General features: G+C 38.2%; 1 protein-coding gene and 1 pseudogene across 7 annotated transcripts; both read right to left on the reverse strand.

Annotated features, from left to right (window-relative positions):
• Positions 1–1,067: 1,067 nt before the first annotated feature.
• On the reverse strand, positions 1,068–18,608 carry LOC135598721 (uncharacterized). Of its 7 annotated transcripts, none has more exons than XM_065092978.1 (24): positions 18,277–18,607; positions 16,814–17,031; positions 15,696–15,801; positions 15,517–15,618; positions 14,503–14,562; positions 14,310–14,388; positions 13,165–13,312; positions 11,875–11,998; positions 11,540–11,720; positions 10,088–10,116; positions 9,786–9,934; positions 9,081–9,183; positions 8,865–8,960; positions 8,722–8,771; positions 8,484–8,607; positions 7,207–7,269; positions 7,036–7,095; positions 6,798–6,959; positions 4,788–4,861; positions 4,630–4,723; positions 2,239–2,375; positions 2,029–2,109; positions 1,366–1,471; positions 1,068–1,216 (listed from the first exon to the last, which is right to left on the reverse strand). In XM_065092978.1, exons 1-24 carry the CDS (start codon positions 18,448–18,450, stop codon positions 1,142–1,144), a joined length of 2,595 nt encoding a protein of 864 aa, XP_064949050.1. In that variant the 5' UTR covers positions 18,451–18,607; the 3' UTR covers positions 1,068–1,141. The 7 variants fall into 7 exon arrangements, 6 of the variants coding, with proteins under 6 accessions (XP_064949050.1, XP_064949049.1, XP_064949048.1 ...); XM_065092977.1 differs by having other exon boundaries at positions 13,165–13,315; XM_065092976.1 differs by having other exon boundaries at positions 13,165–13,330.
• A 413-nt stretch (positions 18,609–19,021) lies between these two features.
• Positions 19,022–26,280, reverse strand: part of LOC103974928 (very-long-chain aldehyde decarbonylase GL1-6-like) — a 30,833-nt pseudogene continuing 23,574 nt past the window's right edge.

A 26,280-nucleotide genomic window follows, 5' to 3' on the forward strand; every position in this document is an offset into this window, starting at 1 on the left:
AAATTAATCAGGTCATATAATTCAAGGAAAAAGAAAAAGTAAATGTAAGATAGCCCGGATTAAAGATAAAAGCTATACATGTCTTCTTCCACAACATGGAGTGGCCTCTATACTCTCATGCCAGAAACCCAAGCTTTTTCACCGTTGTTCTCGGCCAGTTAGATCAAACCTTGCCTCTGTTTACTATCAGCCCCTACAGTTTTGCGGGATTCTGCGATCACCTGAGCATGTATACAGAAGCTATTGATGTGAGTCCTAAGGCGATGCATACGAGGGATCTAAAGATATGGCACCGAACGTGAATGGGGAGCGTTTCTCGAAGGCACTTTGTCCATCGAATGGGAGCGGTAAACATAGTAGCGGTGTTCGAAACTCGTCCGAGTCCGCTCACTGCAGGTGATTATAAGTTGGCAGAAAATAGTCTATTTTCCAAAGATTGAACTTTTTGAAGGCCTTTCTTCCACAGGACAGGAGACGGTAAGTTTACGAAATAGTCAACGTACTGCTCTTCTTAAATAAAGTCTGGTCACTACGCGTGAGAGCACGACATTGGGCGATGAATAACATAATACACTAGATTGTTCCCATCTTTGTAAAATCTCAAGCTTTAAACTCGACGACCTGAAACATGGCTGGAATGAGATAATACACTAGATTGTTCAACAGATGCTGCAACCATATATATATTTTTCTCTCTATTTGGTGTGTGTCAGAGAGATGATAATTTTTGTCCTTGTCATCGTCCTATCAATTATCGCATAAAACCAAATTCTGGAAAATGAAAGAGCGTCTTTTCTGGGTAATCATAAGCACCACTTTAATCATATATATATATAAATATACATATATATATATATACATATACATACATATATACATATACATACATATATACATATACATACATATACATACATATATACATATACATACATATATATATATATATATATATATACATATATATATATATATATATATATATATATATATATATATATATATATATATATATATAAAATTTGTCCTTGTCATCGTCCTATCAATTATTGCATATAACCAAACTCTGGAAAATGAAGAGCGTCTTTTCTGGGTAATCATAATAATTTACAACACCGACAAACCAAACGAACATATAAAATCAACGACAGGTAGCGGGAATGCTGTTGAATGGTTCACCAAAAGCTCTCAAGTTACCAGGACGAGAAAACACTATCTGCATTATCCCAAGTTAAGATCGGTTCACATCAACTCGTCAAGCACAAAAGATACTATACTAAAAATTTGTGTTATAATTGCTTAATAGGATCATAATAGAAAAGTTAATTAGGGCATGTTGATTATCATAATAACTCATTAACATACCTGATAATCTCCAAGCGTACATGATTTAAAACCAGCGGCGCAGTACATGAAATAATACTCCCATGTGCGGAAAAACTTCTCATCAAATCCCATGGCAAGAATTTGTCTGAAACCAAAGAAGACTTTTGTCAGACAACAATATCTGTAACAGAAACATTGAATACCAGAACAACATGAAATACTATCATTAATTGGTAAACAAAGCATGCAGATGGTTGCAAACCGAATATAAACTTCCTCTATTAAGTCTTCTACGGAAATAGTTAGATTCAGTCATTTGACCATGCTGCTGGCTTTGTAAGTTGGTATTCCACCAAACATCCGAAACGGCTTGTTGTTGGACGGCAGGTGAAAGCTACTGAGATGATACAACTACAAAGTTCATATACGAGAGCCTAAATTTTGGTCAAAAAGAACTTTGTAGTGGGCAGTTGTCAAAAATCCAGAGGTCAGACTGATAAAAAAGACCAGGAGCAGACATAGTTTGCCCACTTGGTAGGCAGCATAACATTGGGCACATTGGAGTACCGAAAAGACAAGAAGCCCCATCCCACAATATACAGGGACCAGGGCAGTAACAGCTTACCCGGGAACCTCCAATATGATTAATCTATGTCAGCAATATGCTCATAAATACATGTAAAAAAGAGGGTAGATACTTACTCCTTGTTCGCAAAGAAATTATTCCTCCAGCATCGAAGTGTTTGGTAGTAATGAATGCCGATATTTTCAAGGTGCTCAATACTACATGAACAGGAAACAACCATGAGAGTTGAAGAGGATTGGGAAATGACACCAGGAAAATGCAACTCATTTAAATCACTTATAAATGTTGAGCATGTAATATAACATTTAATTCAAACAATTTGTTACCAGAATCTAGATGACGTAGCCATAGCTGTTGTTATTCTACTCAAAGAAGGAAGACATCCTCCTGGAAAGATGTATTCCTTAATGAAGTCAGAGCTTCTCCTGTATTCATCATAGCGTTCATCTGGGATTGATATGAACTGCATGGTAACCAAAGTGGGACATATTACAGTCTAAGACAGCTACAGACATGTTATCCAACGAAAATTAACCATGCAGAGAAAAAATTAATTAAAGAAATACAATTCATGAATATGGATACTGTAAGAAGCTCTTCTGATTCTAATTTCGGGTTAACTATTACATCTATGTTAATCTATTTTATCATTTAACCTATCGCAAGAATCTAAAATAAATAAATTATATTTTGTGTTCACAAGCTAGAGCACAGAACCTCAAATCATCAAAGCATCACATGAACCAGATTCAATATAACACCAAGTTATGGAGCATCAAAATTATCGTATTAGTTTCTCACAAGAGTTGCAGTTGAACATGACTAATGCCTGTCTAAAATGATAAATCGTGTCATCAAGAAAGTCAACACACCAAAGCTAGAAAACAAATAAAGACCTGCTAAGAAACACATCTGCCAGTCCCATCAATGCTAATCTCCAATTAGATAAACATTCTTCACATGAAATATGTTGTCATACACAGTATGTTGTATTTTCTTTCATGAGACCAGTGCCAGTGTAACATTTAATGTAATTCTTGAAGTTGGTCATCCAACTCCCATGCTTTTCAAATCCAACACTTGTTGCCTTTTAGATTTTTTACACATTGATTAGGAGGTCTTCATGCACAATCTAAATTGCTGTCGTCAGTATTACCATCTCTATTCAATTCCTCATATATATTAAATAAATAAGAACCCAGTTCTTCCTCTATCAGAAAAACTGAATTTAAAACTAAAATTCTCAAATGAATACTGAACCTCTCAATTTTCTGGAACACTTTTCCTGCGATGTATGTCAAAAACATGAACCAAAAGAAGCACAAGGTGCTAATGAGCTTCTTTCACATTACTGCATGAAATGTCCGATACTTACGAAAGTTGAAGTTGAATCTTTGTTCTAAAATTTCAAAATAAATTTACTCCCAAGTGCAGAAAAAGAAATACTCTCATAACCTTAACAACCATTGTTACTTAGATTATAGCTCAATTATCGTCATTGATAAATATCAGAAAGCCAAATGCCACAATGTAAAACTTTAGTCCCTTCTAGCTAACAGATGAATGCTCAAATGTCTCATATGGATGTAGAGCTCAAGTTGCTTCTCTAGAAAATCCACTACTTTAATAAATCTGAAAATTGAGCAAAATGTGAGGAAACCTCAAGTCTTAGTGGATTCCTAACTTGAATCAACACCATACGTACCAACTTGTAGTTCATAAGTGATATTTATGAGCTAAGATACATATACATCATCACTTTAGTCTGTATATATAACCTAAGAGATTTCGTTGGCTATACATCATAATATCATTTCACCATTGCTTTTAAACTGTTTTGTCTTTCTATATCGTTCTGTGTTGTGTCCATCATGCAGTTCGATTGAGTTGAACTTATCCTTTTTCATATATAATATAAGTTGCCCTTTTAGCTATTTCTTAGACCATGCTTCCTAATCTATTGCTTTTTTCACAACCTAGGCAATCTATTTGTCACCAAATTGTCTTGGTTCCCTCACTGCTGTCTTCATCAACTTGTGCTGAACTTACCATCTTCTATAGTTTCTAGTCTCTTTTTTAGCAATTTTCTAGATTATGCTTCCTACCCTTTTGTGTTTTGCACAACCTATTTGCCACCTAATTGTCTTGGGACCCTCACTGCCAAGCAAATTTTGCCTAGAAATTTTAATTCATAAGACCAAATATAGGACCAAAAGCAATTTTTGCCAAGGTAATTGTACCTTTGACCAAGATTCGTAATACCGTACCGTACCGGAGTTTTGACCTGGGCTTGGTACTGGTACGGTACGGTATACCGCTCGGTACACCCAGGTGTACCGAGCGGTATATTCAGGCGTGCCGAGCACTGTAGCAGGGCTACAGTGCTACAGTACTGCTACAGTACCGTACCGGTAACAAGCGGTCCACGTACCGGAAGCCTGTCGGACCGATACGTACCGCCCGTACCAGGCGGTACGGACCGGTATTGCAAACCATGCCTTTGACCAACATAGTCATGGAAAGATATGGGAAGAAACACCGAGAAAACCAACACATTGTAGATCATCACTATTCAACATGATCTACAGAAAAGTTGCACTGAAAAATCATAGAAGCTCAAAGAACAACAGTGGTCATATCAGTAGTTAAATCTGCACAATCTGTCAGTTATAAAAGACTCAAGAATAACAAAAAATTCAAAGGCCACTCGAATGAACCTGGAGGACAAATATGCCATCTTCAGCGAGAAGAGATTCACAACAACCAAAGAACTGCTCCATGTATTCATGACCTACTTCTTCAATCATTTCACTATATAGAGTGTCAGTCAAGTAATTCTATACATCTCAGATAAAAAATACACAGTGAATACTACCAAGATATGATTCGGTCATATTTGTGATAATTTGGTAGTTGGCGATAGTCGATCAGCACAAAGTTAATGTGATCCTGAAAGAGTGAACGTAGATTTCTTCAAAAAGAATAAAATTGAAGTAAAAAAATCCATGATTAACACAAAGAAATAGGAAATGCTCGCCATCATGTTCTTTCTGAAAGCAACTTTTCAAGTTAAATGCAGCAGCAAGTGTTACTACTAAGAGTTACAGAAAGTATTCCCTTCGAACAGCTAGTTTTACTCTAATTTCAAAGCCTTTGACATGGTTTCCTTATAAAAAATATCAGCAAGCATTTAACTGGTCTGATGCAAAAAGTTTCAAGAGTTTCCGCAAGTAAGTATCTGTATGTACCCTGTTCTGCATCCTTAACTGACCAAAATGAATTAAAGAGAATATCTACTTCTCAAAACCCTCGACAAAGATGGTCACGAAGGTCAATAGGCTAAAGCTCTTAGATTGAATCAGCTACTCATACTAGAACAAAGACATAAAAGAGAACATTTTGTATGAAACATGGGTGTGATGGTGAAAGCTGAATGACATACTAGTATTGGTTCTAGATGATTGTGTCAAACCCTGTGAATCATGTCAGAACAAATCTGCATATCCAACATGTACAATGAATTTCATGTCACCTGATCATGTTGACAAGACTAATTTTAGTAACTGCAGATTCTAAATGTCAACATAAAGAGGATTTTGTGTATAAAAGAATTTGTAAATTAATATTTCACAAGTGCTACATATTGAAGTATATTGTTATAGTTGTTTTTTTTCCAAGTCCCTTATCTTTTACAAACTTAATACTCAGATTCTGTCTCCAAACAAATCATATATCGATGAGCGATTGCTTGGGAAAATACCCTCTTTTTAGGTATTTCCCAGATGGTACACCTTTATACAATTCCCAAACAGTCACCTCCTATTTCAAAAATCTCAAGAACACCCCTCAAAACTTGTCATGTATTTGTCTGCCCAATCCAAAACTTATTTCCCACCAACTGTTTACAGTATTTTGTAGGCTGACTTTTCCACAAAAACACTGTTTATTTTTAAAAAAACATTATATAGTATTTTTGTTTTACAAATATTGTATAGTGTTTTTGTTTAAAAAACACTGAAATAAATGTTTAGTTTAAAAACAGTCTAATGTTTTTGTTTTAAAAACACAATGATATTTTTTTATAAAAATACTATACAGTGTTTTTGATCTAGCTTTACAGTGTTTTTGTGGTTAAAACCTAACCCACAAAACACTGTAAATAGTTGGTAGGAAAATTTTTTGATTGAGCAGGAGAAAAATGATAGCTTTTTGAAGGGGCATTTTTGGAACATTAAAAAAGGGAGTGACTGTTTGGGAATTATGAAAAGGGGTACCATCTGGGAAATACCTAAAAAGAGGGTATTTTCATGGATAATCGCCCTATATTTATATCCATACAAAACATGCAGCTGTGATATTACATGACCAAACATATTGATTAGGCATCTATGAAATTGAGTTTCTGGTTCAAAATGCTAAGCACCAAGGAAAAGGTATCCAAAAGGTTAGTTTGTTCATGTGAAAATATTCAAAGGAATCAAGGACAATTGAATGAATGCACTTGTGCAGGCAATACACCTTGCACATAAGACGACAGAGAACATCTCAGGTGTTTCATGTATGTCTGTACAAAGGAGACAATTAATTTTGCTATTGTCGAGATTAAGACAACCAAGACATTTTTGATGGTTAAACAACATTTACGTTAATAAACTATTAACATAATATGCATAAATATGCACCCACCAATTTTCTTAGCTTGTATAGAGCAATGTGGATAAACAAATTAAAGTGAATAAAGTAACTAATGCAATACACTCGAATTTCAGCATGAACATAAATTGAGAGACTGTAAAAAGATTTTGATTGTAATTGAGAACCTTATCGTTATTTTTTTTATGATATTTTCCTTCATAATTTAAACCTTAAGTTCAAAGCAAAATACCTCTAGTCCAGCTTCTTTTGCTCTTCTTTTAGCATACTTTAGCTGCTCGTCAGACAAGGTAATTCCTGTGTATCTGCAACCAGTTTGCTTAACAACCTCAATCGCTAAACTTCCCCAACCACAACCAATCTCAAGAACTTCATGCTTGTCATTGATTTGAGCCTTGGCGATAAACAAGGTAGAAAATTTCATAAGAATGAGTAAATGAAAGAAAATAATAGTGGTTCCATAAACTTACCTTTTCAATTAAAAGAGAGATTTTGCGTAGTTGGGCAAGTTTCAAATCCTCATGCTCTGTCTATAAAATGACATTTGTGAAGAGAATTAGATTCAATAAAAAGCCACTATTGCAATAACAATGTGTTAGCAAAAGCATTAAAATAACAAACTACCAATGACAGTTCTGGACCTTGAAAATTGCAGAGGAATATGTCAATGTCTCATCCAAAAATAGAGAGAAGAAGTCATTACTCTGTATACATGGAAAAGTTAATTTCAGTTACAAACCAGAAAGATGACAGATTGATTATATAAGCAATCTTATACAGCAATCATCATCATCATATAAATTTGATACCACAAGAAATTTTACAAATGACAATCACAACAACATGAGTTCTCTGAAGCTAAAGGTGATGAAAAATGAAAAATGAAAAATGTAGTACATACTCATGGGCAAGACCTCTATGTAGGACCCCTTATATTAAATGGGTCTCATATTCCCAAATTTGCAAGATAGACCACTGACAATTATAATATTTTCCAGACAAAAATTTGCATTCAATTTTGATTTAAAAAAATGTTTCTTTTAAAAAATTGTGTCATTCAAATTCGCAAAAAAGAAAATTCAGGTTTTATCATATAATGTAACATTACTATTTCCATATCGAAGTTGTACCTTTTCTTTTGAATATTCTTATGTCACGGCTACATCCCGTACCAATATCCAAGTTTGTAATCTAAATATCATATATGATCTGTTAAGTATTGCAAAATACTGGAATGATTTATGAAAATTGCTTGATCAACACTAGTGCTACCCTATGAAAGCCAACCTTTTCTAGTTAGGTCGATGGTAGCAAGAGTTTTATCCAAATGGTGCACTAACTACAATATGAAGCTTATAGGCAATCAACTGAGGGAACATATGAAAACAGAAACAGCCACTTTATTGAAATGACAGTTCTTATTTTAGTTAACCTTACACCAGTTATTGTGGAAGGGCGTCAATAGAAAAATATCCAAGGGAAAACATAGTCTTTCAACTATGAACTTCATAAGTATGCAACAGTTAACGGATGAAATCTGGTGTATGCTATAAGACAGTTGTCAGCACATTAAGGTACTTTTAAGTTTTAATTATCACCTTATGGTTGCATAATTTGACATTCTATCTTTCAAACCATTGCTCTTTGATTGGTCGTAGTCATAGATAGACGGCAGTCATAATATCATGGTCCAACTTCATAGTCATGTAATGCCAACAATGAAAACATTTTCTACATAACTAATGGACACAATACAATGGCTTCTTTACATATTGGAGTCATTTGATACTAATGACATGAAGCTTATTGATCAAACTCCAGCAAATAATGGTAGCTAAATAGATGCTACAATAACATTGTTAGTCTGAACAAAAATGAATCAAGTATAATTTGAAAATGTTAGAGTCTCTAGTCTAACCAGATCATAATGACGAGAGATGTTCTGACGAGCTTGTGTTATAGTGTTCCGTCTCGAGATGTGCCACAAAAAGTATCTTGCGGAAGCAACTCCAGCTGTCAAAAGTAATGGCGTCCACCAACCTCTGGTATCATTTGTTTAGAGGAAATTCATTAAATAGTACAGATAAGTAAATGCAAGCATGTACATCTGTCAGCAATGATCTCAGTAATCTACAGAGGAGAGTACAGCTGTAGACCTCATATTCTTCCGAGTGGAATTTCTAAGATCCCTGTTGGCAATTAGAACCTACAGGAATAAACACAGACAAAGATGAAAAATATTCCCAAGTTGATTCACCGAGTGCTTTGTGATATTTTAGCAAGTGGACTTCAAGTATACCATAAACAGATCCAGAAGGCCTTCCTCTTTATCAACAAAAGAGAAGTATCCATTTATATAAGCATCTGCAAGGCCTAAATCAGCTTCTGAAGCAATCTGTCAAAATGTATAAGAGTCAAGGATAAGTATTTGTGAAAGATATACAGTGCCACGCGAAAGCTGCAGACTAGTGTCCCATCAATTAATACTTGAGACAATGGCAAAGAGGGAAGGAACCTTCCAATAGAACAAGGGATGATGCACTCTAAGGACAGACTTATAGCAATTCTTTTTGCTGTTTCCTACAAATACATATATGGTGCCACCTTCCTCTAGCAACCTGTAATGATGTGAAAACAAAATCTTTACCAGGTTACTAACATTTCTAGGGATAAGAAGTTATGTTAATTAGGATGATTAAGAAAGAAAACTGAGGAGATTTTCATGATAGATCTGCCGAATTATCCTTTTCTAACATATTTGAGTAGACTTATATCTACTTTATGCTTATCATGAATCTAACCTCATTATCATCATGATTCTGATTTAACTATGAGAAAAAAAAAATGTTGACTAATATTATATGCATAAAGAAAAAGCTAAACACAAGAAAAATCATTCATTTTTTTCACTAAAACAAAGACCAAGGTGCCCAGCTATACATCTTTGTTTTTCTCACTACCCAGATAATTTTTTTGCTGGCCAGTTTCTCCCTTTCTCACCCAGATTCAAGGTTTAAGTGCTGCTGGCATGATTATGTTGGTACAGCATCAGAACTTTGCAAGCCAACAGCACGGGTTATGTCAACTTAATAAATGCTTTGTTACAACTACTCATTTAAACCAAGTGAAGGTCATCTTCTGTATAAGCACCAGTAAGCAACTGACTTTCTGACATCCATGATATATGAACCTGTATCAGTTACTAAACTCGTACACTTACGTTAAGCAACCAGTTGAGATGTAAGTTTTAAGAAATCTAGTGACAAGAAATCTTGCTCCACATTCCATCAATGATGGTACCATATGCTTTGGGTTCCTCAACAGGTTAGAGTCCTTTTCAAGCACAGTATTTGCAGCAACAATGCCAGCCTGCAGAAGAAAAAAAAAGTGTGATGTACCTGTATATAACATGAACTTATGCTGGGTCACTTATCGAAGATTATAAACATATATGTAGTTATATTCTGGACTTTGGCACCAATATACAGCATGAACTTTAGAAAAGAAAGGAAATTTTATCACCTTTAATCCATCCTCATGAATGCCATAGCCTGGAAATACCACAGCAAAAAAAAAAAAAAAAATCAATTCTTTAACACAGCATATATTAATTACAATGGTGTTATAAAAAAATCTAGATTATAAATGCATGAAAAAACATCTACCAAGTGCCTTCCAAAGAGTATATGATTTGCATGTAACTCTTAAAAGATCTAATGTTTAAAGGAGTAATCATAATTGATATAATCCTCTAAATGGCTATAGATCAAATGAGAAAAATATAACGATGCATGACATGTAAAAATTTCGATATTTTTCGGTGCATCGTCAAAGGGTTGATCTATGTGAACTAGACCTCTACAAGTGGAACGACAATCAGTGTTATCATGTACTCATGGGAGCCCCACAACCACTGGATGACATGAAAAAGATTGCCCCTTGAACCCTTGACACCCAGGTTGCAAAGCAACCGTGCAAAGGTTGTGGCCTCAAGCCCCACAACTATCTATGTCTTTTGATTTAAATAGGCATAATCAGTGATCTGTATGATTTGGGTTTCAAGAATTAGTATGCAGCTATGATGAATAGAGGGATTACTTTGAAATTTTCATAGTTAGGGATTAATATGCAAGAAAAAATGGGTACTGCCAGTGGGAACTCTAATTATCATTTGGTGACATAGTTATGATAAATACTAATAATTTTTTTCAAAACATTGACAACTATTAAATATGCATTTAAATTAGATATTTATTTTATATTCATCAAGCTAATTTAAGAACTACTTAATAGTTAATTTCACATGGATAGTTTTATGGATCACATGCAAATTGACAATAACTGTAACTGTAGAAAATTATTATTTAAAGAAGCACCTATGTTAGACAATGTTAATCTTTTTTTTTTTTTGAAGCACCTACAAGCAATGTTAGATGATGAACTGACTGTTAGAAATAATTTTTTTTGAAGAAATAATTAATAATATTTTGCTGCACAATAAATGCAAGATGATGAATTGAAGCACCTACTTGCAATTGACTCCTCAAATTTTACAAAAGTAAGGTGGCAAGTAATTACTTGGTAGTTGAGACAGTTGTTCTAGCAGGAAAGTAGAAACGATGGAACCCTTTAGTATTAGAAACAAATAGTTGATCTTCATAATATTTTTTTAAAAAATGGAAGATAAAATTAATCACCAAACCAGAAAAATACTCTTAAATATGCCAATAAATTAATCACTGGAATCAATTAACAATTTTCTCTTTTTATTCTCATCTCACATGTGGATCTGCATGTGTGTTATTCACTAGTATGTATAGGTGTACACATCCACAATGTTTGTTTGGTCATGCATATAACTATCATGGATACCTGCATGATATGCAATTAAACCTGACATTGGTTCATACATTTGGCCGCATTATAAAAACTATAAAGTAGACAAGAATTCCCTGTGGGAATTTTTTGATTTACCTTGGTATGCTCCAGAAAACCATATTGTTCTTTTTCCTTGAATTTTATCTAGCTCAAGAGAAGCTTTTGAGGCTGCAACTGACGGGAAAGGATGGCTAGTGTACCATTTAAGTAACTTGTGCTTCGGAATACGAGGAGGATTCAGAGTTACAAGAAATGGGCGACCAGTAGAACCTAGATTCTGCATGTTAATATAGAGAATGTAAGTAGTAATTGGAAAAAAATGAGTGTTAACTGACAAGATAAACTTCCTCTAAATAGAACTATAGAAGCAAATCTGACAAATTCACTATGTTAGACAAACAACAATATCCTGTAGCAAGTGCACTACACACCTGTAACACATTTAACCAATATGTAACACATACACCATGCTGTGTGGTTCCAAGAAAGTTCCGAGCACTCCATGCTGATGGGTTTTGGGGCATCAAACTTTTGTCACGATGAAGATAAATATCACTGTTCATTGAGAAATTTTAATTACATATATTGTCAAGCAGAAATATTAACAACAAAAGGAAACATGTCTATGTAATTGAATTTGGTAAAGCAGAAGGCAGATATTCCCATGTGTGATTACAATTCTCATTAAGCATTTGTCCATCTTTATTCTTTACATCCTAACAGACTGTCATATCAGAAAATAATAAGTTTGTTCAAGATTCTTGAGTCCCCAGAATCCAAATTCTACTTCATTGCAGTAAAACAAAGGTGTTCTGAGCTGTTTTCCACACCAAATAAATTCCAAGCATTATTTCTTAGAAATATCCTAAATCAGGCTTTGCATCAAAACATGCAAGACAATACAAAAAGTAGCAAGCAAATGAATGCAGATTGGTTGCAACAATAAGTTTGTACGAGATAATAGAAGATTAAGATTTGAAAGACGAAAAAGATGAGAAAAAGGTGAATAACATAAATTGAGAGAACGAAAGGATGATACCTTCACTCACGGTAGACATTGTATATGTTATTGAACGTCACAACAAACAGTTATGTAAAGAAGAAAATATTTCTTATATTAATTCCCCAAATGCACTTATCCAATCATAAGAATATATAGTAAAAGGTAGAACACTATGCATAAGCCTAAAAGTTATCTTGCATCTAGATTAATGAATAACTTATAATCCTAACGTGTTTACTATCATTGGCTGATGGTAGATGTTATTTTTTTCTCTTGGAATTATTATACTATAGCACAGTGGTCTAACACAAGTATTATAACATGATGCTATGAGCTACTATAGTATGGCAGTAGATAATGGTTGTCAAAGCACAATACTGAAGCGTTTTTCTCTTCATTCAATATCATCCTCTATTTATTCATCTTTTTTTCTTTATACCTTCCTAGGTTGGTAGATACTTGGAACATGAAGCACCATTAAAGAACGATAAATTTGTTCAAATGACATTCAAATGAAAAAAATAAGATGAATTTTTAGTTCCAATAGCTGAAGTTTTTTATATATCCAAATGCTTAAATCTTAGACTTTAAGGTACTAACTTTCAACTAATAGATATCAGCTCCATATATAGACTTCTAAGATTATCCTACATTTATATCAGCTAAGCAACAATTTATTGGAACAGACACAAAAGTAGAAAGAGACACATCAGCATACCTGTAGACGTACTGAAAAGCACCAAGTATCCTTGACTCATCGTATGTTGCTTGTGTTCCTAGAAGCTTCAAAGCATCTGGGGCATGGATGCTAATTATGCACCCATCATATATTTCTTCTGAGTGGTCTGCTGCCAACACACAACAACCTGCTGTAGGGCCAGAAACTATCAATTTTGTTAATGATTACACATATTCAGGCATTTAGATATAGAAAAAGAGCATACTGAGTGTTATGAATTTAATGTGCTATCCAAATTCCCTGTCATATCATGTACCATATGTGATGCCAAAGATTTTAGATATTCCAAAGAAACAACAGATTCAAATTGACACCACCAGATTGCCAAAGCTTATGTTTCCGAGTAGGGGCATGTGATTCTAATCATAATTCTTATTTATTGCAAACTCTACTGGTTTTTTGAAACTTTAGTTACAATGTACAGCAACATCTGCTTCTAATCAAAGGGGAAGAGGCTGCAAGCAAGAGGACCATTGGTATATAAAAGATAAACTACCAGTCCATAGATCTGGCATGCTACTACATAAGTAGTTGTTAGCACAGAGGTGTTTAAAATATGAGATCAAAAGGCTCATTGGTTGCAAAATTACAGATACACAATGCAACTTAAAACAAACGGAGTAAAATAGAGTAGGAGTATACAAGATAATATTGCTTTCTTTCTTTGTTTTTTTTTTTGCACATTGAATGAACAACTACAACATTCTTAAATTCCCATTGTTCCACTGCAACATTTTATACAAGGGAGAGGGATGAAACTTTACGGCATCTGCCAATCATATTTTACATGATGAGAGCTGACCTGACAATCAAGTGTATATCTAATTTGTATGACTCAGTAATCATGCTCCTACAGTTCCCTGTGTTTTAGGGGTAAAGACATATACTACCACATATAGATTTTACAATACTTGGTAACTTACTTCTTACAGCTCTCATTGTTTAGGTTAAAATGATCAGACCAATCTTTGACTAATAGATACAATCGAGCTCTAGGTAAAACAGCATGTGGGTTTAATGTAAATAATGAAGTAAATAAATGTTTTCATCCATAGTAATATTTTTGTTCATTCAAGTTTATCAAAATCAATAGCCAGCAATCATATAGCACAAAGGATCTTTACCTTCATCAGTCCTCAGAACGGACTGCACAGCACATCCTGTTTTAATTTTACAAGATCTATTTTCCAGTTCTTCTCTAACCTGCTCATAGCAAGTATTCATCACTATGAATTAAAATGTAAGCAATGTCTTCTAGAGAGGTATATCCTCATGGCATAACCAGACATCAAACAAAACAATGGGACAAATCCATACCCGGTTGACATAACAATGTGAACGTGACTTGACAGTAAGCCACTGGGGGCGGCCAAAGAGCTGAATGAGAACAACAGACAGATCACCATGAGAAATAGATATTTATCAGTAAAACTACGAAACCTTTAAATGAAAATTGTTAAGAATGAGAAACTTGTGACAAATCAAACAACATGTACACATAACATGGTTAGATGAAGCTAGATGCAGTAACTTTTAAGAATATCAGGGGCTGATTGCAGATTACCCTATGTAATTAGTTACCTTTAGCATCCAAGTCCCTATGCTTTCAAAAGTTACATTGAGATTCCTATATTTACGAAAGTAAAATATTTAACCCTATTACTCCAACAAAACCTCTCTCTCTTTCTTGATTTTTTTACCCAATGAAATTACCTTTTTAACCCTGTAAAGATATCTCAATATTTCACTTTCATGAGTATAAAGATCCCAATGTAATTTTGAAAGTGTAGGGACCGGGATGCTAAATATAACTAATTATAGGAGGTAATATATAATTAGCCCAAATATCAACAATCTTACTTTATATGTAATATTATCGATGCAACTCATGTAACACAAATTTAAACAAAGTTTGCTGTTTAAAGTAGACTTGGAAAGAAAAGGAAACATGACATAAGTCTATTTTAGTAAACAAATTTCAAAAAGTGTTCTTCTATAAAAACATTTAAAGAAGAGGTCTTTAATCAAGAATATGATACTTAAACAATACGTTGCAGTTGAAAAATCAATTAGCTAATGGCATAGCTTTATCCATAATCAGGCACGTCATTTACTATAATACAGTTATGGTAAGATGATTTTAGTTTTCTCCTGTCATTGGTGCCTCATTCCACAAGCAGCTCGAAGAACTGCTCAAAAACCTGTATAACTTTAATTATCAATAAAATGCTGATGCCACCTATGACCTACCAACTTCCTAAGAAAGAACAACAAAAGAATTTGAGAATGATAATTTAATTAAAGCATCCAAAAGAGGTTGAAGAATATAACCTGAAGAAGGTGATGGTTACGGCAAAAAGAAAGGACAGAATAAGCTGAAAAATGCAATACTCCTTCTGAAAGGCATGACCAGATAGAAGCACAGATTGGAATCTGCAGGATTACAAGATTACACACATCATGCAACAGATTGGATAAACAAGGCTACTTGGATCAAACAATCAACTCACAAGATAAGCCCTCATAAATAGCTCAGAATATCCATGTGACTTGATGAAATGCTCCAAGGTCTCACTTCGATCCGTATCAGGATTGTTCTCGTGCTCCTCGAGGTACCTAGTACAACAAGAGTTTTGTATATCGATTTCTCAAATATATTCAAGAACATCTAACACGGAAACTAGAAAACATTAAAACCCTACGGTTAAGATATAACGATAAGTAATCATACATCTTAGATACTTTAGGGCTTAGCTTTATCATCCTTCACAAGGTTTAAGAAACACCAAATCCTCGTCTTCATAATATAAGGGAACCTATGTTGGTCTAGAAAAATTGAAGTACCCCAGAAAACCTTTCCCAGAACAGATAAGGGTTGAGCGAGTAAGACGTGCGAATTTTGATAGATTGCAGAGCATGTAAATGGGAACTAGAAAAAATCCGAACCGAAAAGAATTTGGGGATGTACCATGATCATCCTTCATGGGTTTGAAGGACCTCCCTCCATAAGAACCGTCCTTCCAACCGACACCGACGACGACGATGACGATGATCACGCGAAGGAAGGGGCATTAACGTCATCATCTTTCACAGATGATGATGACGATGACGGCGATGGTGCAACCTCGAATTGAATGCCCTTCTCTCACAGATCGGGGAAACCGTGCAACGACGACGCCGGATCCGTGAAGGGGAAAAGATGGCGATCGTTCTCGACGTCGAGACAGATGCAAGCAAATCTCGCGCGAGTAGGATATGAAATGGAGCCATTGGGCACAGCTCCCACCTCTGTTAGTGTTTTTGGTGCTGCATGCGTTAACAGACAAGTGACGGGCCGATCGTTCTACAACCCAACATTTAACTCGGGCCGGAAGTTAGACCACGTCCTATGGTTAGATGGCGCTTCCACAGTGGACGCATTATTGGCATACGCGGCGGTCGTGAGATAAATAATTGGGCAACAAACGTTCCAGCGACCACCACTCTGTGAGTGAAACGGATGGAATGGGGCAGAGGCTGCAGTAAGTCAATTGGAAGTCGTGGTGCAACGTGGAACGCCGATTTCATCCTCGATTTGGACGCACACAACCAAGAAAGAATAAGGAACTGTGATGAGATGATGACTCACATGAGAACGTCGCCCTTAAACTTGACGATCTCACGAATCATTCGCCAGAAGGATGGATTGAGCGCGTTGGTCTTCTGCGCAAACAAGCTGGAGAGACCATTGTGACTTCCCCATTCGCAGCCTTTGCCTTCGTCCAGGCTCACGGAGAACGACACGTCGGATATCTCCATGTCGACGCCCAGAGTCTCGAAGAACTCCACCATGTTCGGGTAAGTTACCTGCACGCACGGTAAATGACGTGTTTGGGAACAATTTGACCATATTTGACGTCGATTATGATAGATGAGGTGACACCATTAATTTCTTTGTAACTGTGTGTGATAGATGAGTCGACACCGCACTGACTTCCTGCCTTCAATAGCAGTGGTGGCCGTGACTCGACACCTAATGTAGGGGGAAATCAAATGGTAACTTTTTTATTGATTGGTAACTTTCTTCTTCTTACCATGCTCTTACATGACCTAGGGAACATTTCTGATAGCAGAGGACGATTTCCGTGCATGCTCGTGTCCATTGGCTGCTAATCAAAAGTATAATCATTTTAGTCACGATATGGTAGCGATCAGCTTATTATATTGGATAATTTTATTTAATTGAATAAAATATATTATATTTGTAATTAAATTCTGATTAATATTATCAATCAATAAAACAAAATTTTAATTATGATAGAATCTTAATAGGACTCTCCTAATTACTTATCTTAAATTATTTACTCTTATTTATAAATAGATAGATAATCTTAGTGACTATATATAAAAATTAAAAATCTATTCTCATATCCTTTTAGTTCCTATTTCATTATCCTCGGATCATTTTTTATATATTTACATATCAAAAATATTTTGAATGATATTAAGACATATACAATTAAATTAAATTTATTATTATTTGATTTTAGATTTTAACATTAATTTTTTTTCGTGAAGAGCTCACGCAACCCTGTGTCATTTATGACTCTCTAGAACATCTTTTGTTTTGACGGACGTAAACGTGGTTGTTTCCCTTGTTTTCATCAATATGCTTTTAGTTCTAATTTTGACACCAAAAAAAGAAAGAAACCTCACAGAATCTCTGGAAACAAGTCCCAGATATTCATAAAGAATTACCCATTCAAATTCAAGATGAGGTAGAAAGGAGGATAATTCAAGCTAGATTTGAGGATGAGAGTTAGGATCATACGAGAACACGGCAGAACCAAATGTATGGTCCTCCGTTTGGAAGAAAGAGCTTGCAAGAACCATGCAATAATCATTCACGGTTTCATCGAATCAACACGACTTTATTTATTTTTATTTTAGTTGTCTGCAGCGGCCAAAACGACTGCTTCAATCTTTTATGTTTTCGATTCCACAACGTACGTACGATACTTGACAGAACTTTCACGGGTATGAAGCACTGTGCTCGGAGCAACCAAGAATACGGAAAGAAGACCACCGGGGAGTAGATTTTGAAGCACTAACCCGGTTGAAGACCATGAAACCAAGATCGAGATCGACGCCATCGAATGTGACGGTCTTGGCGTGGCCGCCCAAGTAGTCTTCTTTCTCGTAAAGTACCACGTCGACGCCGGCCTTGGCAAGCGTGTAGGCCGACGCCAACCCGCTGATGCCCGCACCGATCACCGCCACCCGCATTGCTTCCGGAAGGGCGGCGACGAGGTCTTTGGGAGATCCCCTCGGTGAGTTATGCAGTCGGACGCCTCACTGGTCTTCCGCGCACCAGTGGAACATTTGGAACTCAGAGGGACGGATTGGCCAGGAGCGGCGTGTTTCATTCGTTGACCGCTTGTTGGCCAATTAAAAACCATGCGTGACTCGGAGAGGTACGAAGGTGGAAGGAAAAACGGTGAAGTTGTTCTGCAGACAACAGGGCAGCACTGCGTGGATAGGTCTGGCACCACATATTATTTTGGTAGCGAAAAAGTGGAACACGTTGGATGTCGACCTGATGAATGTGAAATTTGGACCGTATCAATTATTTTGTTGGACTCTACCCACACAATATCCATGAAGATTTATAGGGTGCGCGAGGTAAATATCCAAAAGAGATAGCGATTAAATTAATGTGGTCGACTCAATCTCGATCGAGGAGGCAGCCAACGCAGGCACCTCTCGTCTTTTATGCCTCATTCTTCCATATAATTAAGTTTGATAACTGAAATAGGACTTGTTTTGTTCGAAAATTATGGCTGAAATAATGAATTAATCAACTTGCTCTTCTGCTTACAATGACATCCAAATAATGAATTAATCTCACTCCATTCCCAAGTAACCACGTCTGCAAGCGTGAGCCTCAGTTATTATGCGATCAAAAGGATTAGTCAATATCCAAACTAATTAGCGTCTACATGAATGTTTCCGTGCATAGGGATGAAGTATTGTAGTCGGGAAGATGGTACAACAACAGTTGAAATGTGAATGGAATTATTGATTCACTGCCCAGCTGCTACTCTGTTCCTTTAACGTCAGAAAGATACCGATGTTATAGTAATAAAGATTAATAGTTCTTGATTGGACTGGAAATTAATAGTCCTTGGATTTGTACAATTCATCTACAACTGAAAGGCATGGGAAATGTCAGAGAGAGAGAGAAACGGAGGAGGTGGCTTGGAAAAGACCTCACCTTGCTTCTGTATTTCCCAGAGAAAACCAAATATTTCTGAAGTTGCGGTGGCAATCTCTGTTTCAGGAGGTTGAATTTGTCCCTCTGAACCATCTCTACCTGTGAGATGACAAGAGCAAATGATACAAATTCATTCTCAAAGGAAAGAGACTTGAATTCATTACGGACCTGGATATCGACTTTGCATAAAGCCAAGCATAAAGAGAGAGCCATTTTGGAGACATTTCCGACGAGAAGAAGAACGCTCTGTGTTCCTTTGGGGATACTGTGCAGAACCACAGCAACTGCCAAGCTGGTTCCGTCCACAATCCTTACCTTAAGCTTGGGATTCCTCTTCACATACAGCATGCCTCACCCATTCAATTCATCGGCCTGCAATTACAGCACACAACGTCACAGAATCTGAGATGTCATTTAACATGCTCGCGTAAGATCGACAACAAAGTAACTTACTTGGTTTAGGAGACCTAAACTTAAGGCTTTAGCTCCCCTTTTATCGGCCTCCAGAATAGCTTCTTCGATCAACCCATTTATCTTCTCGTTCTCAGCGAATGTGGCGTACTGTCAACGAGCGTTTCTCAAGTCAGGAGAGAGCTAAATCCAAAAAATGGAATTTAGCTGAGAATCTTACTTGGAAGCTGTATCTTGGCACCATCCATGTCTCCATCCGTAGCTTCAACTCGTCCGAAGACTCGTCCACCGTACCGTATATATAGTCGTATATTGGCATAAAGAGCGAGTAATTGGTGCGAAATCTCGTGTGGTGAAGGGAGTGAAACCTGCGCATGAAAAATAAGATCTTACTTCGAATTAATCTGTTGGTTTCCAGTTCATGTATCGTTTCTTGATTCACTGAACGGCCTGAGGCTAAGATTGTAGTCCGAGGAAGTCCGTACTTACGAGGGAGTGTCAATGAGGTACTTGAGCGGGGGCAAGCTGTCGAGAAGCCACTTGGGAACCATCTCAAAGTTGCAGTGGCACATGTAGTTCATGAAATCAATATAGTTCAAATACCCATAGGTTGTTATAATGGAACCTGATCCTGTTAGAGCTGCGGGTATAGGAGGAATCGCAAAGAGCAGGAAGTAGACCAGCTCTTCAGCGAATGGATGGATGACAGCTGCGAGAGACGAAGCTAAGTAAGCCACACATGCAAACTTGGATATACTTGTTCATTTTACGAGGCAGAAGTAGACTTAGAGAGAGAGGGGTCTCACATGTGATGGGCTCAGTAACAACGGAGGCATGGCGGTGATAATCGTAACGGGAATAGAGGTAATGATGGTGCAAAGCTCGATGAACCAGTAGTAGAGGAACTCCACGGGGCCAACGTGGAGGAGACTGATGAGGATCGCTCCTCTAGTATTCTACCATGGTAGATGTAATGCTCCAGGAATCATCTTGTTTACCACGTATGCCAAGATGGCCGTCAAGTTGATCTGGTCATCCCTGCCATCCAGTTTTCTCCATCACACCTTGTGGCGTCTACGACACAACAACAAACTAGAAGAAGAAGATGGAAAAAGAGTACCAGTTCCTTTCTCTGTCCACTTGCTCGAAGCTGGGGCTTTTGTCGACTATGCTGTGGTTGCTGTTGGCAGTCTTCATCCGGGACAGAGTGATCCAGAGCTGGGCGTGCAGCAACCGCATCAGCAGTGCTGGGAAGAAGAGGAAGTTGAACATGTCCCTCTCCTCTGGCTTTCCTGTCACAAACTTGCGTACGCTGTGCGCCAACCATGGAGCCAGGAGTAGGTACTGCAACGCAAGAAGAAGAAGAGGAGGAAAACAAGTAGATCACCAAACCATGTTGTATCAGAAAGGTGAGGGCAGGAGGGAGTGCATGTCTGCTGGAAGAAAGGAAGGGCGGTGATGGACTGTTAGTGAACCTTTACGTCATGGCAAGGTATCAGCATGGCTCGGTCCAATCCCAAGTGAACCATTGTCTCAGATGCGTAAGGTTGCCCACGCGAATACTCGGGTGGAGGAAGCGAGCATCGAATCGGTTTGAGTCTGAGCCTTGTCTCCCGAGTTATTGAGTGACTTGATTTTTTGTTGTCGGACTCTTGCAGACTAACCGAGGTCGGGAGGGGGATTTCCTGACTCGACCCCTACGAAGCTCAAGTTTGTGTTAAGTGGAGTTAGGGGAGTTGAGGTGTTCGAAGTCCGATCCCTTGACATTGGTCAAGAGGTCAGCTTTTATACCTACAAATGAAGGTCGATCGTGCATGGTCTATTAATGATTGTTGATTCCTCGAGCGGTTGGCTCATATCTTCCATGTGGGCACCGATCAATCTACATGGATCGGCACCACGCGACACTATTTTGAGCTTTCTGGAGCAGCTCTGTACTATGTGGTGCCATCTTGTATGACCTCAAACAGTGCGGGAGCAAGCAACCGTCCCATCAAAGTCCGAGGTGTCACGTCGATGTAATGCACCATATCAGTTCTGAGGCTCCATGTTAGCGCTAACATGGCTGCTGATTGTTATCACGAGGGTGTTATGAGAATAGACCCCATCATTCTCTCTCCCCCCCCAAAGAGGCATGCCCCAGGTTCGTCGTGGAGGAGCTCAGGGTATGGCTTAGTGCCTTTTGCTAGTTGGGTCAACTGTCATGCTGGGATTGGTGGTTCGATCGTCGGTTGACCGGGAGCTTCTATTTGGGAGTTGGACTAGTTGAGTGATATAGCTCGGGAATGGGGCTGGCTGAGCAACACTACTCGGGCGTAGAACTGGTCAAGCAACACTGCTTGGGTGTAGGACTAGTCGAGCAATACTACTTGGACACTGATTTCGTCGAGCACACTACTCGAACACTAGGCTAGTTGAGTGACATTACTCGAGCATATGACTGGCTGAACAATGCTACTTGGGCACAGGTTTGGCCGACCAACATTATTCAGGCATCAAACTGGCCACAAGTCATGGCTCGGGCATTGTACTGGCCGAGATATGACTTGAACATTGGATTGACTGCGAGGTGTAGCTCGAGCATTAGACTGGCCATGAGGCGTGGCTTGAGCATTGGACTAGCCGAGATGTGACTTGGACATTGGATTGGCCATGAGGCATGGCTCGGGCATTGGACTAGCCGAGATATGACTCGAACATTGGATTGGCTGCGAGGTGTAGCTCGAGCATTCGACTGGCCGAGATGCGACTCGAACATTGGACTGGTCGCGAGGCATGGTTTGGGCATTGAATTGGTCAAGATGAGACTCGGACATTGGATTGGCTGCGAGACATAGCTCGGACATTGTATTGGACAAGACGTGACTCGGGCACTATTTGGCCGAGGTGCATAACTAGGACACTGTTTGGGTGAGGTGCACAACTCGGGCACTGTTTGACCAAGGTGCACAAATCAGACACAGTTTGGTCGAGCTGCACAACTTGAAAACTGTTTGGCCGAGGTGCACAACTCGGGCATTGTTTGGTCGAGGTGCATGACTTGGGCACTGTTTGGCCAAGGTGCATGACTCGAACACTGTTTGGTTGAGGTGCACAACTCGAACATTGTTTGGCCGAGGTGCACAACTAGGGCATTGTTTGGTCGAGGTGCATGACTTGGGTACTGTTTGGCCGAGGTGCATGACTCGAACACTGTTTGGCCAAGGTGCATGACTCGGGCACTATTTGGCTGAGGTACATGACTCGAGTACTGTTTGGCCGAGGTGCATGACTGAGGCATTATTTGGTTGAGATGCATGATTCGATTATTGTTTGGCCGAGGTACATGACTCGGGCACTGTTTGGCCAAGGTGCTTGACTCGAGCACTCTTTCGCCAAGGTGCATAGCTCGAGCATTGTTTGGCCAAGGTGCATAGCTCGGGCATGGCTTGGGCATTGTTTGGCCGAGATACATAGCTCGGGCATTGTTTGGCCGAGGTGCATAACTCGAGCACTATTTGGCCGAGGTATACCATTGGAGCACTGTTTGACCGAGGTACACCATTCGAGTACTATTTGGTTGAAGTGCATAACTCGGACACTGTTTGACTAAGGTGCACGACTTGGGCACTGTTTGGCTAAGGTGCATGACTCAAACACTGTTTGGTCGAGGTGCATGACTTGGTCACTATTTAGCCGAGGTGCATGACTCGGGCATTGTTTAGCCGAATCACAATGACAAAGTGGACAAACAAAAAGATAACCATGAATAATATTAGATAAAAAAAAGTAAGAAGATAATTCTAAATGAGTTTACAAAGAAAAATTTTGACTCTTATGACGAACATTGATACTCCAAATTATCCTTTAGTTATACCGGTCTCTATTAAAAAAATTCATAAATTTATATAAGCTCTTAGAAGTAGCCAACCTAGAAAGGTATAAAGTCCAAACCCGAGTTAGGTATATGAATAGATAAGATAAGCTTAATAAGGTCATCAGAGAAAAGAAAGTGAATGATTTGAAGATTCTAAGTATGATTAATGATAACATCACTTGCAAGATTAAGGTTAGAGGTTAGTTAATATTAAGGAAGGTAAGGCAACTATTTAAAGGGATATTAGATATCCAGGGATGTGACTTGAATATTGGACTAGCTGTGAGGTGTAGTTCGAACATTGGATTGACCCCAAGGCGTGGTTTGAGCATTGGACTGGCCGAGATATGACTGAGACATTGGATTGGCCGAGATGTAACTCAGATATTGGACTGGCCACGAGGCATGACTCGGGCATTGGATTGGTCGAGATGCGATCCAGACATTAGATTAGTTGCAAGGCGTCGCTCAGGCACTAGATTAGATGAAACATGACTCGAGCATTATTTGGCCAAGGTGCACAACTCAGACACTGTTTGGGTGAGGTGTACAGTTCAAGCACTGTTTGACCAAGGTGCACAAATCAAATACTATTTGGCCGAGGTGCATAACTTAGACACCGTTTGGCTGAGATGCACAACTTGGACAATGTTTGGCCGAGGTACACAACTCAAGCATTGTTTGGCCGAGATACATGACTCGGGCATTGTTTGGCTGAGGTGCATGACTCAGATACTGTTTGGTCGAGGTGCACGACTCAAGCACTGTTTGGCAGAGGTGTATCATTCGAGCAGTGTTTGGCCGAGGTGCACAACTCAGGTACTATTTGGTCAAGGTGCACGACTTGGACACTATTTGGACGAGGTGCACGATTTGGGCACTGTTTGGCCAAGATGCATGACTCGGGCATTGTTTGGCCAAGGTGCATGGCTCGTACATTGTTTGTCCGAGGTGCACGACTCGGGCACTATTTGGCCGAGGTGTATCATTTGGGCATTGTTTGGCCGATGTGCACCATTTGGGCACTATTTGGTTGAGGTGCACAACTCGGATACTGTTTGGATGAGGTGCATGACTCAGGTACTATTTAGCCGGGGTGCATGACTCGAGCACTATTTGGCTGAGGTGTATGGCTCGGGCATTGTTTGGCCGAGGTGCATGACTCAGGCACTGTTTGGTTGAGGTGCACCATTCAAGCACTATTTGGCCAAGGTGCACAACTCGGACACTATTTGGTCAAGGTGCACAACTCAAGCACTGTTTGATCGAGGTGCACGAGTCGGGCACTGTTTGGTCGAGGTGCACCATTCGAGCATTATTTGGCCGAGGTGCACCATTCGGATATTGTTTGGCCGAGTTGCACTACTCAAGCACTGGTTGGTCGAGGTGCACCATTCGAGCACTATTTGGCCGAGGTGCACCATTCGGACATTGTTTGGCCGAGTTGCACTACTCAAGCACTGGTTGGTCGAGGTGCATGACTCAGGCACCGTTTGGTCGAGGTGTATGACTCGGGCATTTTTTGGTCGAGATGCACGACTCGAGCACTATTTGGTCGAGGTGCACCATTCGAGTACTGTTTGGCTGAGGTGCACCATTTGAGCACTATTTGACTGAAGTGCACAACTCGGACATTGTTTGGCTGAGGTGCATGGCTTAGGCATTGTTTAGCTAAGGTGTATGACTCAGGTATTGTTTGGCCGAGGTGCATGGCTCGATCACTGTTTAGCCGAGGAGCTTGGCCAAATCACAATGACAAAGTGGACAAACAAAAAGATAACAGTGAATAATGTTAGATAAAGAAGCAAGAAGATAATTCTAAATGAGTTTACAAAAAAAAAAATTTGACTCTTAGGAAGAACATTGATACTCCAAATTATCCGATCTCAATTCAAAATTTCATAAATTTATATAAGCCCTTAGAAGTAGCCAACCTAGAAAGGTATGAAGTGCAAACCAGAGTTAGGTATATGAATAGATAAGATAAGCTTAATAAGGTCATCAAAGAAAAAAAAAGTGAATGATTTGAAGATTCTAAGTATGATTAATGATAACATCATATACAAGATTAAGGTTAGAGGTTAAGCTAATATTAAGGAAGGTAAGACAACTATTTAAAGGGATATTAGAAATCCAGGGATGATTCCAAAGATCAATTTTGGAACCAGTACCAATCAAGCATATGGGAAACAAAGGTTGAAACAAGAAATTTCATAAGCTCAAATAGTAATTAAAATATTATAAATCAACATCAGATGTGATAATTTAAACACCTTTAAGATTGAAAGGATTAATTTTTTTTATCATAAACCATAATATCAAAATACCAAGCAGTGAAGATAAGATTTGTTGAATAAGAATAAAAAGGTAAAATGATAAAAAGGAGATCACCTTCAGAAATGCCTTGAGAACTTTTAAAACAATAAGAACTCAAACTATTAATAAAATAAGAAAAAGGATAAATTAATACAAGTCATAATCCAATTAACAGGGTGAAGTTATTCTGCCGACGATTGTACAGTATTGCGTGAATCGGTCAGGCACCGACTGTGTTTTGCTTGGCAGCGAAGTGGAT

The sequence above is a fragment of the Musa acuminata genome, chromosome BXJ2-1 (genome assembly GCF_036884655.1).
Source record: "Musa acuminata AAA Group cultivar baxijiao chromosome BXJ2-1, Cavendish_Baxijiao_AAA, whole genome shotgun sequence".
Classification (NCBI taxonomy): Eukaryota; Viridiplantae; Streptophyta; class Magnoliopsida; order Zingiberales; family Musaceae; genus Musa; species Musa acuminata.